Below are 19,361 nucleotides of genomic sequence, written 5' to 3'. Positions count from 1 at the left end.
AGGAAAGCAATGGCAGGGAATGGTAAAAGGGGGGTGGAGAAAGGAGTGAGTGTGATGGGAGCAAGAAGGGGAGGGAAGAGAAAGGTGGGATGCATGAGGATGCTGGAGGAGAGAGAGAGAAAGTGGAAAAGAGCAGGGGAGAGTCAGAGAGAGATGGGGAGAGAACGAGGGGACATGGAAGAGAGCAGGGGACAGGCAGAGAGAGATGGGGAGCGAAAGAGGGGACATGGAAGAGAGCAGGGGAGATCCAGAGAGAGATGGGGAGAGAAAGAGGGGGACATGGAAGAGAGCATGGGAGAGCCAGAGAGAAGATGCTGGATGGAAGAGGAGAGAGAGAGATTAGTGGAAAGATGGGGAGAGAAAGAGGGGACATGGGCAGGTGAGAGAGAGAGAAGCTGCTGGGGAGAAACTGGGGGAGACCCTAGCTGTCAGACGGAGAAATGCTGAATGAAAGGAGGGAGAAAGAGGGAAAATGCTGGAAGGAGGGGGCAGAAAGAGGGAAGACACTGGACGTAAGGGTAGGGAGGGAAAGAGGAAAGACACTGGAAGGATGGGGATAGAGAGGACATGCTGAATGGAAAAGGGTCGAGAGAGAGAACTGTTTAGAAGGAAGGGGAGATAGAGGGAGACAATGGATGGAAGGAGAGGGAGACAATAGACGGAAGGATTGGGAGAGGGTAATGGGTAGAAGGATGGAGAGAGAGAGGGATTACTCTGGATGGAAGGGTAGAAGAGAAAGACATGGATGGAGGGGAGGGCAGAGAGGAGAAATGTTGGACAAGGATGGAGGGAAGGAAAGACAAAGGAAGGAGATGCACACGGATGGAGTGGAAGGGAGAGAGGAGAAATGCTAGAAATGGATGGAGGGGAGGAAAGACAGAGGAAGTTCATGCACATGGATGGAGGGGAGACATGCTGGATTTGGATGGAGGGGAAATTGCTGAATTTAAGGGCTGGATTGGAACACTTTGAGGGCAGATGCTGAAACTGGAGAAAGGATAGGGACAGGGCTACAGATAGTAGACAGGACGCATAAGGACACAGGAGGATGGTGGACATGTTGAGAGAAAAAATATCAAATGGAAAGAAGACACTGGGACCAAAGAATAGAAAAACTAAATGATCAGACAACAAAGGTAGAAAAAAGTATTTTATTCAGAATTTATTAACTGGAATATGTCAGCTTTTGGAAATGTGCATCTGTGATATTTTGCTTGTAAGTTTCAATTTTTCTAGTATTGCTGCATGCTGAGTCTGACTTCTTGAGGTAACTTTCCAGTTTTGCCTTCATATCTGTTGTCATGTGTTTTTCATGTGTAATCAAGGTGCAGTATTCTACTAGTGTGTAGTATTTACAGCCCTTTTTTTTTTTTTTTGTTTCAGTAGGTTGTGTACTGGTGTTTTAGAGCCCGGTGTAATTACATTGCTGCTTTTCCACGCATAAGGTTGTAGCTCATCCTGTCCTTGGAATTAGTGCTGTTATGGTTTGCTAAGGTTATGAGTGTGTTTTTGCACAAGTTTGTGTATAGTGTTTTGCAGTGGAGAGATTGTGTATTGGCATTACTGAGGTGGCACCAAAACATCGGAAAGGGAGCCTAAATCATGACACACTACCTCTTGAAGGATCTACATATAGTTGTTAATAAAAGGAGCTCATTGTGAACACTATCCACCCTAAAAGGGTGTTTTGTGGCTCTACATGAGAATTGTGATATTATGATCCCTTGTTTCATATTGTTGACGGTCTGCATTTTCTATATGGGTGGTATATTGGTGTATTAGGGTCTGCCTAGTGTTATGGTACAGTAAGGTTCTGAGTGTGTTTTTGCACAAATGTGTGCCTAGTGTTTTGCAGTTGAGCGATTGTGGTTAGTATAAGCTTTGAGCAACCACTTTATTATTTGACATATGATACATATCTAATATTTAAATTTAATAAAAGGTATTGTGACTATTTTATTTTTACTTATTTTTTTCCTGTGTTAATTGTGGCTATAAGCTCTGCCCCTGGCTCCACCCCTAACCCCGCCCCCTTTAGCCTCCCCAAACAGTTGGGCCACCGACCGCCTATGCCCATGGGCATCACTACAGGACCCCACATGAGGGATTAAAGAACCACAGATATATACTACAGATTTTTCAGAACCGTTTCACTTTGTTGTATGGGAGAAAGTAAGACCAATGTCTCAGCTCAAGACCTTATTGAATTTCTGGAGTCTGCTGCCCTCTCATCTCTGATTGACTCTGACCTTCGGGAATTCAACAAGACCATTCAGGCAAAAGAGCTTCAACATGCAATTAAATCTATTAGTGTACTCTGCCCCAGGACCTGTTGGATTTTTGGGAGGGTTTTATAAAGGGTATAGAAGCAGTGGAAAAGGGCACCTGAAATTATTTATTTAAGGTGCATAAGCGCTTTGGGATACGGGGCTGGTTCTTCCGGGCCATTCTCAACTTATACCAAGACCCCTATGCCCAGTGGTGTGCTGGAGCTGGCTCTGTCCGGCCCGCAAGAGCCGCTTGTTAAAGTTTGACAGCTCTTGCGAGCCGGTTGTTGTTGGGGGCGAGCCAGCTCCATTAGGGGAGGTAAGCATGGCAGGAGGGCGCCATCACAGGCCATGCTTACCTCCCCTGCCGCTCCGAAACATGGTAAACGATGTCCTTTGCCCCCACCCTCCCGCTGCCGCTCCCATCTGACTTTTTAAATTATCTCCATCGAAACCGCTATTTAAAGCCCTGCTGCGTGCAGGCCGTCTCTCCAGGCTTCCCCTGCTTGCTTCGGTGATGTTCGCGCCCTTAGTCCCGCCTTCTGACGTCATTTCCTTTTTCCGTGAAGGCGGGACTAAGGGCACGAACATCACCGAAGCAAGCAGGGGATACCTGGAGAGACGGCCTGCACGCAGCAGGGCTTTAAATAGCGCGGGCTTTGACGGAGGTAATTAAAAAGACAGATGGGAGCGGGAGGGAAGGGTGGGGGCGAAGGACATTGTTCGCTGGACATGTTTGGGAGCAGGAGGGAAGGGCAGGGGAGGGAGGAGAATCACTGGGCATGGATGGGGAGAGGGGGGCAGGGGAGAGATTTGCTGGGCATGGATGGGGAGAGGGGGGCAGGGGAGAGAGGAGAGTTTCAGGACATGGAGGGGAGAGCAAGAGAAATTCTGGACATGGATGGAGGGGAGGGACGGGAGAGAGAAGAAATGCTGGACATGGAGGGAAGATAGAGGAAGGAGATTAGATGAGGGAAAAGGAATTGAGGAGAGAAACTGCACATGGATGGAGAAAATAGGAAGAGGCTAGATCCACTGGACAGTCAAGTCTGCGGAGGACCAGAAATGAAGAAGAAAGGAGGAAAGAAAAGAAATAAATGGAAAGGAAGCCCTGGAAACGGAGTCAAGGGAACAGATAGAGAGCAGCAGAACCAGATACTGGACCAGCATGATCAGAGAAACAGTCACCAGACAACAAAGGTAGAAAAAAATAATTTTATTTTAATTATAGTGTTTGGAATATGTCCACTTTGAGAATCAGGTGCTGAACGTTAAAAGTTTATATTTATTTACTTATTTATGGCATTTTATCCCACATTAAACATGAATTAGATTGGAACCTGGGATCATTTAATTTTTTTTCCTGGAGAGAGAAATGCATTGCCCCCTCCCCCCGGCTATGGCCAGCTCTGCAATTTTGGGGGGGGCGCAGATGTGGGTGGGGGGGCGCAGCGGTGGATGGGGGGGCGCCGAGGTGGACGGGGGGGGGGGGGGGCGCCGAGGTGGACTGGGGAGAGAGCCTGTTGTTAAAAATTTACCAGCACACCACTGCCTATGCCCAACTTTTGGTGAATGGGGAGCAGTATCTGCTTTCTCCATTTGTAGAGGGACTAGACAAATGTGCCCATTATGGCCTCTACTGTTTGTTCTTCAGTTGTAACCCCTGCTTTGTGTTCTTAATGCGGACACACAAATATCCAGTGTACAGATCTTGGGTACCCAGATCAAAGGACTGACATTTGCAGATTTGTTGGTAGAACCCCAGAGATCATTGATGGGGCTCTTATCCTAATTGCAAAGTACTGGGAGCTGTCTGAGTTTGAACTTGCAGAAATCCAAAGCAATGCCTGTAGGGGGTGAGGTGTGTAATAGTTGGCATGGAGATTTTCCTTCGCAGTGGGAAGATAAGTCTCTGTGATACCTAGGTATCCTCATACCCGCTGACCTCTCCACCTTGTACAGTAGAAATATCCAATCTTTATTAGCAGAGATGAGACAGAGGTTGAGGTGGTGGGGGACACTTCTGTTATCCCTATTAGGGTCACATTAGGTTATTTAACATACGTCTAGTGTCCAAATGGCTATATATTTTTCAGATGTTACCTGTGTTTTTGAAGGGCTGCAATGAGCAGAAGATCATGGGATTCTGTGACATTTCTTGTGGCAGGGGGAAGAAACCTCACCTGCACATGTCAATTTTGCAGACTCCCAATATTAAGTATTTGGCAATAGCCAGTATTATGCGACATATAAATGACGACTGGTACAGAGGGACTGCATATTTCTCTGTTACACAGGTGGAGACTAATATAGTTCAGGGAATCCACTTTAGTAGTATTTTGCATGGTTTATCCACAATTCTGTCTGGACTGTACAAACTATATCATACCTATAAAGTGGCCAAGGAAGCTTGGAAATGGTCAGCTTTTTCCCACAGAAAACTCCCATCTTTGCAATTTGTGACAACCCAGACTTCACAGCAGGGGAGGGGTCCCTTCACCCATTGGAAGCATAAGAGTATTATATACTTGTTACAGCTGGTAGACCTGGAGAGTAGGCTGAAGCCTTGTACCACTTACAGAAGGAATTCCACTTACCGACAGATTCCCCTATATGCAAGTACAGCATTATGTGTGCTCCCTAACCTGGACTGATTTGATGGAAGACGTCCAAGACACACTTTTGGAAACCTTCACTTTGGGAGCTCAACTTCTTCTTCCCCTGCGGTTCCACCATAGATGGTTACTAGATATGACACCGGATATTGATTATGCGAAACTAGTGCAACATTCGAATGCCAAGTTGCTTACTCTCACAGGGGATCAACTCAAAGCTTTTATACTTATCAAAGTCTATTTGGATTGTGTACTCCATAAGTTTGCATTGTGTCTCCACATCTATCCTCATTGAGCACAAAAGGACTGGTTTAATTCCTTTAGGTCACTGCCACAAATGCCAATGTCCTAGGGCAATTTTGGGCCACATGTTTTGGCCCTGTCCCTGCTATTCAGTCATTTTGGTTTACTCTTGTGGTTTGTCAAGATCTGGTCTACTTTAGTGGCATGTACACCCCTTTTATTATTTGGGACTTACTATCGGAACTGTCCAGCACAGAGAGAATGGAATTGTATTTGTATTACCTAGTACTGTTTGCCCTTGTCTATTCTCCAAAATTGGTGGAGATTTCTGATGTTGAGAGGCTTTTGTATGGAGTGCCTTAGGATACCAGATAGTACAACGGGCCAAGGCCTGCTTTTTTGGGCCACATGGTCTCCATTAACCCCCCAGAGCCAGAAGTCTTCTGTGACACCTCGATAGTAGTTTTGAATGAGATGGTGTGCCTTAGTGTAGCTATGGGAGGGATGAGAAGGTTGGGGAGCAGGGGGGGGGGGGGGGGGGGGGATGCACTTTGTCATGTTGGTGTTCAGATATAAAACAAGAAGGGAATTCATATTTGAAAATCACCAGAGTATGTTACCTATCTCAACTAGTAGATCTTTCTAACTTGTGACTACTTATAATTGGTTTCTCAATGCACTTTAGTGTATTCCTGGTGTTAATAAAGAGATTTAACCATAAATCTTCCTTGCCTATTTATCAAACGACTGATCTAAGTTCCTATATTTCAATCCAGTCACTACAAATAATATACTTTAAATCTAGCAACTGCGTTTCCAATTTTGCATCAGTTTATTTCTTCTTATGTGTCCAACACTATAATCATAGTATCTTAAACAGTGTTCTTATATCTACATTCACTCACTCACTATCAAACCGCATACATACAATACACATCCAAACTGATTTTAGGTCTACTTTAGACCAAAGGTGATCGACCACATGATACTAGGATGTTAATCCCCATATACAAGTTGACAACTTATATATTGAGTCTTTTCAAAATTACAAAAGCACTTATAAATCTCGCTTATCACTTTCAAGGAACCTCAGTTCATGTTGATCTTTTTTTCAAACGAGACCAGTAAAAGGGCTTTTTCTTCAAGCTTCACAGTTGATAATAGTTGCTAGCTCTCACAGTCATCAATCGCAATTGCTAGTATCACAGTTCTTCCTTAGGTAGTCTCTTGTTGGCACACTACAAACTCATCTGTAATGGCCAAAGAATAACAGCACCAAAAGTACTCATAACCGCCAAACCCAATGCTTGCAATGCGTTTCACCAACTGGCATCTTCAGGGGTTAAGTACATAAGTACATAAGCACCGCCATACTGGTAAAAGACCAAGGGTCCATCAAGGCCAGCATCCTGTCTCCGACAGTGGCCAATCCAGGCTTCAAGAACCCGGCAACCTCCCCCCCCCCCCCCCCCCAGGAATCTGTCCAAACCCCCTTTAAATTCCGTAAGGCCAGCTGCTGTCACTACATTCTCCGGCAACGAGTTCCAGAGTCTAACTACACGCTGAGTAAAGAAAAACTTTCTCCTATTTGTTTTAAATCTACCATATTCTGGCTTCATCTTGTGTCCCCTGGTTTTGTTGTTGTTTGAAAGTGTAAACAAACGCTTCACATCTGTCCGCTCTACTCTGCTCATTATCTTGTAGAGTTCTATCATATCACCCCTCAGCCGCCTTTTCTCCAAGCTGAAGAGCCCTAACCTTCTCAGCCTTTCCTCATAGGGAAGTTGTTCCATTCCCTTTATCATTTTCGTCGCCCGTCTCTGCACCTTTTCTAATTCCTTTATATCTCTTTTGAGATGCGGCGACCAGAACTGGACACAATACTCGAGGTGCGGTCGCACCATGGAGCGATACAACGGCATTATGACATCCTCGTGTTTGTTTTCCATCCCTTTCCTAATAATACTCAACATTCTGTGCGCTTTCTTAGCCGCCACAGCACACTGGGCAGACGTTTTTAACGTCTTATCAACGATGACTCCCAGATCCCTTTCTAGGTCCATAACTCCTAACGCGGAACCTTGCATGACATAGCTGTAATTTGGGTTCCTCTTACCCACATGCATCATTTTGCTCTTGTCAACATTGAACTTCATCTGCGCCTTGGACGCCCAATCCCCCAGTCTCGCAAGGTCCTCCTATAATCTTTCACACTCCTCCTGCAACTTGACCCTGAATAATTTGTGTCGTCTGCGAATTTAATTACCTCACTAGTTACTCCCATCTCTAGGTCATTTATAAATATGTTAAAAAGCAGCGGTCCCAACACAGACCCCTGCGGGGACCCCACTAACTACCCTTCTCCACTGAGAATACTGACCATTCAACCCTACTCTTTGCTTCTTATCTTTCAACCAGCTCTTAATCCATAGTAATACCCTACCTCTGATCCCATGACTCTCCAGTTTCCTCAGGAGTCTTTCATGAGGCACTTTGTCAAACGCCTTTTGAAAATCCAGATACACAATATCCACCAGCTCCCCATTGTCCACATGTTTGTTCACCCCCTCAAAAAAATGCAGTAGATTGGTGAGGCAAGACTTCCCTACACTAAATCCGTGCTGACTTTGTCTCATCAGCCCATGTTTTTGTATGTGCTCTGTAATTTTATTCTTGATAATAGCCTCTACCATTTTACCTGGTACCGACGTCAGACTCCCCGGTCTATAATTTCCCAGATCTCCTCTGGAACTTTTTTAAAAAATCGGCGTAACATTGGCTACTGTCCAGTCTTCCGGTACCACACTCGATTTTAGGGATAGATTGCATATTACTAACAGTAGCTCTACAAGTTCATTTTTCAGTTCTTTTAATACTCTGGGATGAATACCATCATGTCCTGGTGATTTACTACTCTTCAGTTTGCAGAACTGACCCATTACATCCTCCAAGTTTACAGACAATTTGTTTAGTTTCTCCGACTCGCCCGCTTCAAATACGTTTTCTGGCACCGGTGTCCCTCCCAAATCCTCAGTGAAGACCGAAGCAAAGAATTCATTTAATTTCTCCGCTACGGCTCGGTCTTGTTCTACTGTGTAGATAGAATCTGTAATTAGACTGGTTAGGTACATCTATCCATTTAGTTTCCCATACATATCGGCAATATACGCAACCCATAAATTTGAAATGCCCGGTGTCAGTTCTTCGAATGGTTTCCCTATTACTCAAACGTTCACCTAAATTGCTACCCCACGAGTATGCAAATCTAGGTCTTCCTTCAAAAACTGGGGAAATGCCTAGCATCTGCTAGTGCTTATTGATTATTTTTTTTGGTCTCAAAAATTCCTGGTTCAGTAGGTAAGACGCATGTTATCATGAGGATTTAAAAGCCAGTCCCTGTGAACATTATAAGCTCTTTTATATTCTTTTTGCACAATTTGTTTAGGGTAACCCCTTTGTAGAAAGCAGTTTTTCATATCTATTGCCTGTTCTACAAATACTTTTTTATCACAGCACAGAAGTAGAGTAATTAAAATAAAAGAGTAAAATAATATCTTAGCAGGGTATTGTATCTGCTTTTATTTTATTGTAGTTCAACCCCTGAAGATGCCAGTTGGCGAAACGCATTGCAAGCATTGGGTTTGGCGGTTATGAGTACTTTTGGTGCTGAGTGTTATTCTTTGGCCATTACAGATGAGTTTGTAGTGTGCCAACAAGAGACTATCTAAGGAAGAACCGTGATACTAGCAATTGAGATTGATGACGGAACTGTGAGAGCTAACAACTATTATCAACTGTGAAGCTTGAAGAAAAACCCTTTTACTGGTCTCGTTTGAAAAAATATCAACATGGACTGAGGTTCCTTGAAAGTGATAAGCGAGATTTATGATAAGTGCCTTTGTAATTTTGAAAAGACTCAATATATAAGTTGTCAACTTGCTTACGGGGATTAGTATTCTAGTATCATGTGATCACCTTTGGTCTAAAGTAGACCTAAATGAGTTTGGATGTGTCTTGTATGTATGCGGTTTGATAGTGAGTGAATGCAGATATAAGAACGCTGTTTAAGATACTATGATTATAGTGTTGGACACATAAGAAGAAATAAACTGATGCAAAATTGGAAACGCAGTTGCTAGATTTAAAGAATACCTATTTATTAGGGATATCCTAAAAACATGACTTGTTAGTGGCTTTTGATGAGAGAGAAGACCAAGGACCTACACTATAAATTGTCCAGGGTACTGGAATGTCTGTAATTCTAGTAACGCTATAGAAATAAGTAGTGGTATTAGTAATTTTGTGTGTGCATATGCAGGGATGTCTTATTTGAGTTTTAATGGAAAACAAAACACAATGGCATGAATTCTTGGCCATTAAGGTTTGACAGATGTAATGATGGTTGGGAATTGCTTTATCATGTTTTCCTGTTTATAATCATGTTGTGATGTTACATAATTGTTGCCCACCTTGAACTATGTTGCTGATTATAAATGCCAAAACTAGATGGCACTAACCATTTAAATCATATATTACATTTGCTTTTACTTAAAAACAATATTAACCAGCCTGTGTAAACAAAGTTAAAGCTCAAGTCATTTATTATGTTACTATAGTATAATCTTCTGTTCTTTGGCAGAGGAAAAGATCCCTCTTACTGGACTGTTGTTGCAGGGGACCATGACAGAACCTTGAATGAATCAACAGAACAGGTATAAACAAATTTTTAAAACTGACACTAAGAAGCCCTTTTACTAAATGTTGCCATTTAGGAGTATCAATATAGAAAAGGCACAAAAACTGAATGGAGGATACAAGACTTCACCAAAGACAAGCAGGCCAATATTCTCACATATGGGTGACATCACGTCGGCCTGGAGGACTTTCTAGCAAAGTCTTCATCAAAATGAAAAAATGTCACTTGTCGCACGGGCGGATGCAGTGCGCATGCGTGCGTCCCTTTTCCCGCTCGCTGCGAGGACACACTCCTCAGTTTTTTCTTCTCCGTGTCAAAGAGGTGACACGGTGAGTTTTCGTCTTCGTGTTGCTGTGCCCGGAGGTGAAGAAAATCTCTACAAAAAGTATCCTTTTAGTTATTCTTAGTATTATTTTTTCATTTTTTAAGTTTTTTTTCTTTTAGCCTGCGATTTTATTTAAATCGCTTGTTCGGTTTTTTCTTTTTTTTGTGTGTCCTTTTCTTTCAACGACACAATCGCGTCTTTTGATTTGGCAGGGGCTGTTTTTCCCGAAATGTCATCGAAGACGCCCAGCGGCTTTAAGCCTTGTGCCCGCTGTCATCGTGCCATCTCCAGCACTGACCCACACTCGTGGTGTTTACAGTGCCTTGTGCCGGACCACCGCTCGGAGGGCTGCAAACTGTGTCTCGCTATGAAAAAGCGGACACTGCTCTCCCGGGATGCCCAAAGGGAGAAGATTTTTGGGCCTGGTGCCTCGTCGTCTAAGTCGGCGCCGTCCAAATCGACGCCGGTGAAGTCTGTGCCGTCGAGGACGATGCCGTCGAAGTCGGCGGCGTCGACGTCGAAGGAAGCGTCGGCACCGGGAGACCGGGGACAGGCTGCCATTCGACCGATATCCACTTGGAGCAGTGATGCATCGAGTGGGTCTCCGCCCACCTCGGCGCCTCCTGCTTTGCAGACCCCCCGGGACCGTCCTGCTTCGGACCCGGCCCCAAAGAGACATGTGGATTCCACGTCCTCTTCTCCGGTGCCGAGGAGTCTCGACGTCGGGCGAAGGCCAAGAGGCACCGTCGTCGTTCTCCTTCGTGTCACAGCACCGGGAGCTCCGGGTCATCGATACATTCGATACCCGAGAAGCGTCGGTGCCGAGAGGATCGCTCCCCCTCTATTACTGAGGTACCGACGCGTGGGGTCACTGGCAGCCGAGTCCCCACTCCCCAACCTCAGCAGGCTTTGCCTCCAATGCCTCAACCGACCCCTCAGCATCTTCCGGCAGCAACTCTTGATGAGTGTATGCAGGCCCTTTTTCCTTTTTTCATGGAAATGATGCAGCAGTGGCAATCGGCACCGAGGTTGTCGGTGCCGGAGGTACCGGTGTCAATGAGTTCAGAGGTACCGGTGTCAGAGGTATCGACGTTGCCGGTGCCGGATGCTTATGCATCAGGCCTTCAGCCCGTGGTGAGGTCTGTCTCACCGGTGCCGCCTCCGGCACCGGTGTCATTGACTTCCCGGGTTGGCTCTCCCAAGACATCGGTGCAGGAAGCTTCGCCGGAGTCTCAGGGACCGTCAACTTCTCGACATCATCGAGGACGTCAAGCCTCTTCGTCGAGACGGGCTCAGATTCGGGCGGCTCTGTCTGAGCTTTTAGCCCCATCTGATAATACCTCATCAGAGGATGATGATGAAATGCATGGGGAGATCTCTGGTGAGGACTCTCAAGGCATCCCATCTGAATCTACTCCCTCGCCCCAAAGACAACTTTCTACCCCCGAGAGCTTGTCTTTCTCTTCTTTTGTTCGGGAGATGTCTGAGGCCATCCCCTTCCCTGTGGAAATTGTGGACGAGCCCAGAGCCAAAATGCTTGAGGTTTTGGACTATCCATCTCCACCTACATCTTCTGCCACAGTTCCTTTCCATGAGACTCTCAAGGAACTTATGTTGAGGAACTGGGAGAAGCCTTTTTCTTGTCCAACCGTTCCCAAAAAAGTTGAGTCCCAATACCGGATCCACGGGGAACCCAGTCTCATGCGGGCTCAATTGTCTCATGATTCAGTGGTGGTGGATTCCGCTCTCAGAAGAGCCAAGAGTTCTAGGAACTTCTCCTCGGCGCCCCCGGGACTCTTTTGGGAGGAAGGTGTATCAGGCTGGTCTGCTCGCCGCCAAAATTCAATCATACCAGCTCTACACGAGTATTCATTTACGGAACTCTGTGAGGCAACTTGAGAGTTTGGTAGACGCACTCCCACAGGAGAAAGCCGAACCCTTTCGCCAAGTGATCAGGCAGCAGAAGGCGTGTCGCAAGTTCCTGTCCAGGGGCGTTTTTGACACTTGCGATGTGGTATCTCGCTTTTCTGCTCAAGGTATAGCGATGCGCAGGCTCTCATGGCTGCGTGCCTCTAACCTGGAGGAATGAACTCAGCGGAAGATAGCAGATATCCCATGCCGGGGGGATCACCTTTTTGGAGAGAAGGTAGAAGAGATGATTGATCATCTCTACCAGCGTGACAACGCTATGGATTCTCTCTCCCGCCGGGCGCCTTCTGCATCCACTTCCATCTCTAGGAAGTTTTTTAAGGGAAAAAGAAGTGCTCCTTACGTTTCTAGAAGCCGCAAGTACACTTCTTATTCCCGTCAGCCGGTTCAGGCTCGACCCCAGCCCGCTCGCTCTTGTCAGCAGCGGGCACCGAAGCAGGCCCCTGCAGCTCCCGAGCAAAAACCAGGGACGGGTTTTTGACTGGCTCCACAGAGCATAGCCGAAATCAAAGTACCTGTGCCGAACGATCTACCGGTCGGGGGGAGGTTAAAAGTTTTTCACCAAAGGTGGCCTCTCTTAACCTCCGATTGGTGGGTTCTCCAAATAGTCCGGTCCGGGTACACTCTTAATCTGATTGCCGAACCTCCAAATTGCCCACCAGGAGCTCAGTCTTTCAGCTCCTACCACAAGCAGGTACTTGCAGAGGAACTCTCCGCCCTTCTCAGCGCCAATGCGGTCGAGCCCGTTCCACCAGGGCAAGAAGGGCTGGGATTCTATTCCAGGTACTTCCTTGTGGAAAAGAAAACAGGGGGGATGCGTTCTATCCTAGACCTAAGGGCCCTGAACAAATATCTGGTCCGAGAAAAGTTCAGGATGCTTTCCCTGGGCACCCTTCTACCCATGATTCTGGAAAACGATTGGCTATGCTCGCTGGACTTGAAGGACGCTTACACCCACATATCGATACTTCCAGCTCACAGGAAGTATCTTCGATTTCGGCTGGGATCACAGCACTTTCAGTACTGTGTTTTGCCTTTTGGCTTGGCGTCTGCTCCCAGGGTATTTACAAAGTGCCTGGCAGTTGTGGCAGCGTCGCTACGCAGACTGGGAGTGCATGTGTTCCCTTACCTGGACGATTGGCTGGTGAAGAACACTTCCCCGCAAGAAACTTTGCAGTCCATGCAGATGACTATTCAGGTGCTAGAGATGCTGGGGTTTGTCATCAATTATCCCAAGTCCCATCTCGTCCCAGCCCAGAAATTGGAATTCATAGGAGCTCTGTTGTGCACAAAGACAGCTTGTGCTTATCTTCCAGGACCCAGAGTGGACAAACTTCTGTCTCTGGCTTCCAGGGTACAAGCATCTCAGCAGATCACAGCTCGGCAGATGTTGAGACTTCTGGGGCACATGGCCTCTACAGTTCATGTGACACCCATGGCACGTTTACACATGAGATCTGCTCAATGGACCCTAGCTTCTCAGTGGTTTCAAGCTACAGGGAATCTAGAGGATGTTATCCAGCTGTCCATCAATTTTCGCAACTCCCTCAATTGGTGGACCATTCGATCCAATCTGGTCTTGGGACGCCCATTCCAAATCCCTCAGCCACAAAAAGTGCTGACGACAGATGCATCCCTCCTCGGGTGGGGAGCGCATGTAGATGGGCTTCACAGTCAAGGAGCTTGGTCTCTTCAGGAGAAGCATCTCCAGATCAATCTCCTGGAATTGAGAGCGATCTGGAATGCTCTAAAGGCTTTCAGGGATCGGCTATCCAACAAAATTGTTCTCATTCAGACAGACAATCAGGTTGCAATGTATTACACCAACAAGCAAGGGGGTACCGGATCTCGCCCTCTGTGTCAGGAGGCCGTGCAGATGTGGCTATGGGCCTGCCAACACGGAATGTTTCTCCAAGCCACTTATCTAGCCGGTGTAAACAACAGTCTGGCCGACAGACTGAGCAAGATTATGCAACCTCACGAGTGGTCCTTGAACAGGACTATTGCCAAAAAGATTTTTCGAGTCTGGGGCACTCCATCGATCTTTTTGCTTCCCAGGACACTCATAAGGTTCCTCAATTCTGTTCCAGACTTCAGGCCCACAGCAGACTAATATCGGATGCCTTCCTCCTTTTTTGGGGGACAGGACTCCTATATCCGTATCCTCCCATCCCTTTAATGGGGAAGACTCTACTGAAACTCAAGCAAGACCAGGGAACCATGATTCTGATAGCGCCCTTTTGGCCCCGTCAGATTTGGTTTCCCCTTCTTCTGGAACTTTCTTCAGAAGAGCCATGGAGATTGGACTGTTTTCCGACCCTCAATACTCAGAACGAGGGGGCGCTTCTGCATCCCAACCTCCAGTCTCTGGCTCTCACGGCCTGGATGTTGCGAGCGTAGAGGTTGCCTCTTTTGGTCTCTCTGAGGGTGTCTCCAGAGTCCTGTTTGCTTCCAGGAAAGATTCCACACATAAGTGTTATTCTTTTCAATGGAAGAGGTTTGCCATCTGGTGTGACAGCAAGGCCCTAGATCCTTTCTCTTGTCCTGCACAGTCCTTGCTTGAGTACCTTCTACATTTATCTGAGTCCGGTCTTAAAACCAACTCGGTCAAGGTTCATCTTAGCGCAATCAGAGCTTATCATTCACGTGTAGATGGTCTGCCTATCTCTGGACAGCCTTTAGTCATGCGTTTCATGAGAGGTTTGTTTTTGACAAAGCCCCCTGTCAAACCTCCTCCAGTGCCATGGGATCTCAACGTTGTTCTCACCCAGCTGATGACAACTCCTTTCGAGCCACTGGATTCCTGTCATCTGAAGTACTTGACCTTAAAGGTCATTTTCTTGGTGGCGGTTACTTCAGCTCGTAGGGTCAGTGAGCTTCAGGCCCTGGTAGTTCATGCACCTTTCCTTGTCTTTCATCATGACAAGGTTTTTACCGAAGGTGGTGTCAGAGTTCCATCTGAACCAGTCAGTTGTCTTGCCAACATTTTTTCCCCCTCCTCACATGAGCCCGGGCGAAAGCAAGTTGCACACTTTGGACTGTAAAAGAGCACTGGCCTGTTACGTGGAGCGGACACGCCCCTTCAGACAGTCCGCCCATCTGTTTATTTCTTTTAATCCCAATAAGAGGGGAGTTGCTGTCGGAAAACACACCATTTCTAATTGGCTAGCAGATTGCATTTCCTTCTCTTATGCCCAAGCTGGGCTGACTTTGGACGGTCATGTCACGGCTCATAATGTTAGAGCCATGGCTGCGTCACTGGCTCATCTAAAGTCAGCCTCCATTGAAGAGATTTGCAAAGCTGCGACGTGGTCTTCAATCCACACATTCACATCTCGTTACTGCCTTCAGAAACATAGCCGACGCGACAGTCGGTTTGGGCAGTCGGTGCTGCAGAGTCTGTTTGGGGTTTAGAATCCAACTCCACCCCCCTAGGCCCATTTTTATTCTGTTCCAGGCTGCACTCTCAGTTAGTTGTGTTTTGTTTCATGTCAATTTCAGTTATGTCCTCGCTGTTGCGAGGCCCAATTGACCGTTCTTTGTTATGTTGAGTGAGCCTGGGGGCTAGGGATACCCATATGTGAGAATATTGGCCTGCTTGTCTTTGGAGAAAGAGTAGTTACTTACCTGTAACAGGTGTTCTCCGAAGACAGCAGGCAATATATTCTCACAACCCTCCTACCTCCCCTTTGGAGTTGTATTCCTCTTTTTCTTGGAATTTAACTGAGGAGTGTGTCCTCGCGGCGGGCGGGAAAAGAGACGCATGCATGCGCACTGCATCCGCCCGCGCGACGAGTGACATTTTTTCATTTTGATGAAGACTTTGCTAGAAAGTCCTCCGGGCCGACGTGACGTCACCCATATGTGAGAATATATTGCCTGCTGTCTTCGGAGAACACCTGTTACAGGTAAGTAATTACTCTATACTGTAGAAAGGAGGGTCAAAGTACCATAGGAAGTGGTATTTTTCAGTGTAACCAATAAGCACCTATTTTATTATTTTGCATCAGGGTGTTTATAGCTTAACATGTAAATCAGAAGCCTAAGATATGCTCGTGTCTCTTCCTTTGTTTATTGCAACTGATGAGAAGTTCTCTAACATAGAACACGTGTTTGTGTGTAATGTTCTCTGCCTAAAAGTAAGGGTGATAGAATTACTACATTGTAACTGTAAATCTCATTTTACTAATTTTAGTTGAATAAAAGTGCTGACTTGACTAACATCTCTATTGAAGTGGCACAGTTTTCTATATTGAGGATGAGGTTCAATTTATTTATTTACTTATTTCTGACATTTATATCCCACATTATCCCAAACAAGTTTGAGTTCAATGTGGCTTACAATAAACAGTATAGGATACATAACAAAGAATAATGCATAAGAAAGTAATTTCCATGATACCTGGGACTCTAATAGCAGTTGTCCTGAAAATTAATCTTTCTATGATTTCTTCGTGGATCTCTCAACATGGACTTCTTAATCCAAATAAATCCAAGGCGATCTGGTTCTCCAGCTACTCTTCCTTTTGTATAAGCCAGAAATCAACTCAAGCTCCCATTCCTTAAAAAAAAAAAATTGTGGTTATTATAGATAACTTGTTTATCATTTGTCACATAATGCCTGAATGGTTCTGAAATCTTTTGTGCCCTTCAGAAAATCAGATTCCTGAAAGTGTATTTTGAATGAGTACTAAAGATTCAACTACATGCCTTATACTAAATGCTCTTATACTGCAAGTCGCTGTTTGAGTGCCCCGTATATTCTACCCAACCAGTGTAAAACACAGCTGTCAAATTGATCTATGGAGCAAAAAGACATGACTATTCAAGTCCTCCTACATACACAGCATTGAATAATCAGTGACCAACTTGTGTTACTTGCTCATAATGCATACTAAACTGGCCATCCTCCATATCTTTCCTTAATGCTCGTTCCTTACATTTTAGGTTGTGCTGTTCACTCAGCTAATACAAAACTAGTAATTCCACCAGTTTCTGTAATCTGTTCAGACTGTTCTTGTTCCTTGACTTTCTGCTGATTAGCACCTTCTTTATGGAACCAGCTGCCACCTCTGACTTGAATCATCACTGAAGAAATTCAAGGCTGCATTGAAGGTGTGGGTGTTAATGCATTGGGCATTCACTTTTACTATTCTGACAGCGTTATCCCCTGCCACTCTTTCTTTTAGTCGGGCCACCTCCTATGCCACAGCTACCCTTGTGCTTTGTTCAGACCCATTGGAATAATTTTGCTGTGCTACTCCACTGTCCCATTGGAATAATTTTGTTGCACTGCTTGCTTCCTTCCTCTTGTCTCTTGCTTTGTATTTCATTATTGTTGATGTCAGATATGTTAGTGTTTATGGATATAGATATATATATTTTAAAATTTTAACCTACTTTAATGCTTTGGCCACTAGTGGTATAGAACAGTGTTTCTCAAGTCCAGTCCTGGAGTACCTCTTGCCAGTCAGGGTTTCAGGATATCCACAATGAATATGCATGAACTTGATTTGCATATACTGCCTCTATTACATGCAAATCTTTTATGCATATTCCCTGTGGATATTCTGAAAACCTGACTGGCAAGGCGTACTTCAAGACCAGACATGGAAAACACTGGTATAGTAAATATCAAATTAAGAAAAAATAATATTTTGATATGTTATATGCAATGACTAGTTTTATAGTCCCTATAATGACCCACATTACCTTCAAACTTTGTACTGTGGTCCACAAGATAATCTATGATGCAGCCCCTGGTTATATGATTGCCCTGATTGATCTTCTAGCCAGGAATAGTATCAGATCATCTCGTACCTATATGAATCTTCATTATCCTAATTGCATTGGTCTTAAATATAAATCGTCCTACACGTCCAATTTCACCTACGTAAGTACTCAAATGTGGAATTCATTACCAAAAAGAGTGAAAACGATACATAAACCATCTAGAATTCCGGCGAACTTTAAAGACCTATTTGTTTTGTAAGGCCTACTCTTATGAATCTGCCTAGCTGCCTCAACCCTGCACTGATTTTAAAAAACAATGTTATTTCTTATTTCCTTTGTCATTTATTGTTCCCATCTACCTCTACCTTCCCTTACCCTATTTCTGATTGTATTTTTTAACATCGACCCAATACGGTGTCTTGTAAGCCACATTGAGCCTGCTAGTGTGTGGGGGAATGGGGGATACAAATACTGCAAATAATCTTTTGGCCTGGAAAAAATTATAATGGTAAACAAGCTTGCCTGTGAATAGTAAGTTGACTTTTCTGCCTTGATTTTCTATTTTGTATTCTTTGGATAATTTAACAAGAAAACACCACTGTCTGTTCCACATGTATTCCCCTCTGTTATCTTGTCAATACTTAAAAAAAAAATTGTTCCTACAGGTGAGGAAGGCAAGAAGAATTGTGTTGCATGAAAATTTTGACTATAGGACTTATGATTCAGATCTTGCTCTGATCCAGCTGGATATGGAGTTGGTTTATAATGATGTAGTGAGGCCCATCTGTTTACCAGATAGCCAAAAGCCTTTACTATCCTCCTTCATGTGCATAGTGACTGGATGGGGAAAAACCCAAGAAGGTAATTAGAATTTGTATCTGATAGCAGCAGTACAGCAAAATTCTGTCCCTTTAGGATTGGGGGGGGGGGGGGGGGGGGGGGGGGGAGAGTGATGTTTCATTTCAAAAAAGTGGTATTTATAAAACTTAACTTTGCTTTGCTTACATAAATACTAAATCGTGTATCGTGCTTTCAGGATGAAAAATCATCCAATGATTAACTACAGCCTTAGAAACTTGATGCTTTGCTTAAAGTGCAGTAAGCAGAGAATGCACAAATTACCACGTGATAACTTATCACACAAGTGTGGTAACTGTTGCTGTGTTGGCGTGATAATATGCACTAATTCATGCAGTAACTGCATGCAGCCATTAGTGTGGGCTCATGTGCAGGTGAGAAGGGCTTTTATCCTAATAGCAAAGAAGTTTAATGTGTGTTAAAGAACATTTTTGTGTGGAAAATAGCAAAGAATATGCTGCATGCACTCCCCAATGATCAACACATGGCCTTTGTATTTACCATACAGTCTGCTGTTAAGGCGCATTAAGTGCAAAAACTGTTCAGGACAAAACGAATATGTTTTGAGCTAGACCTAACGAATAAGGCACAAAAAGGTGCCCTAAAACCAGATGACCACTGGAGGGAATCAGGGATGACATCCCCTTATTCCCCCATGGTCATTGACCCCCCCCCCCCCCCCCAAAAAAAAAAAA

General features: G+C 44.9%; 1 protein-coding gene across 1 annotated transcript in view; it reads left to right on the top strand.

Annotated features, from left to right (window-relative positions):
* LOC115459531 (ovochymase-1-like) overlaps positions 1-18,669 on the top strand; it is a gene marked incomplete at its 3' end in the record, with an annotated part of 447,639 nt that extends 428,970 nt beyond the window's left edge. The window contains 2 exon segments of the mRNA XM_030189343.1: positions 9,765-9,837; positions 18,474-18,669. Of these exon segments, the coding sequence (XP_030045203.1) occupies positions 9,765-9,837; positions 18,474-18,669 (269 nt within the window).
* Between the last annotated feature and the right edge of the window lie 692 nt (positions 18,670-19,361).

Source organism: Microcaecilia unicolor, unplaced genomic scaffold (assembly GCF_901765095.1).
Source record: "Microcaecilia unicolor unplaced genomic scaffold, aMicUni1.1, whole genome shotgun sequence".
NCBI lineage: Eukaryota > Metazoa > Chordata > Amphibia > Gymnophiona > Siphonopidae > Microcaecilia > Microcaecilia unicolor.
The sequence above is the reverse complement of the archived record's forward strand: the minus strand, read 5'-3'. Positions and strand labels throughout refer to the sequence as shown.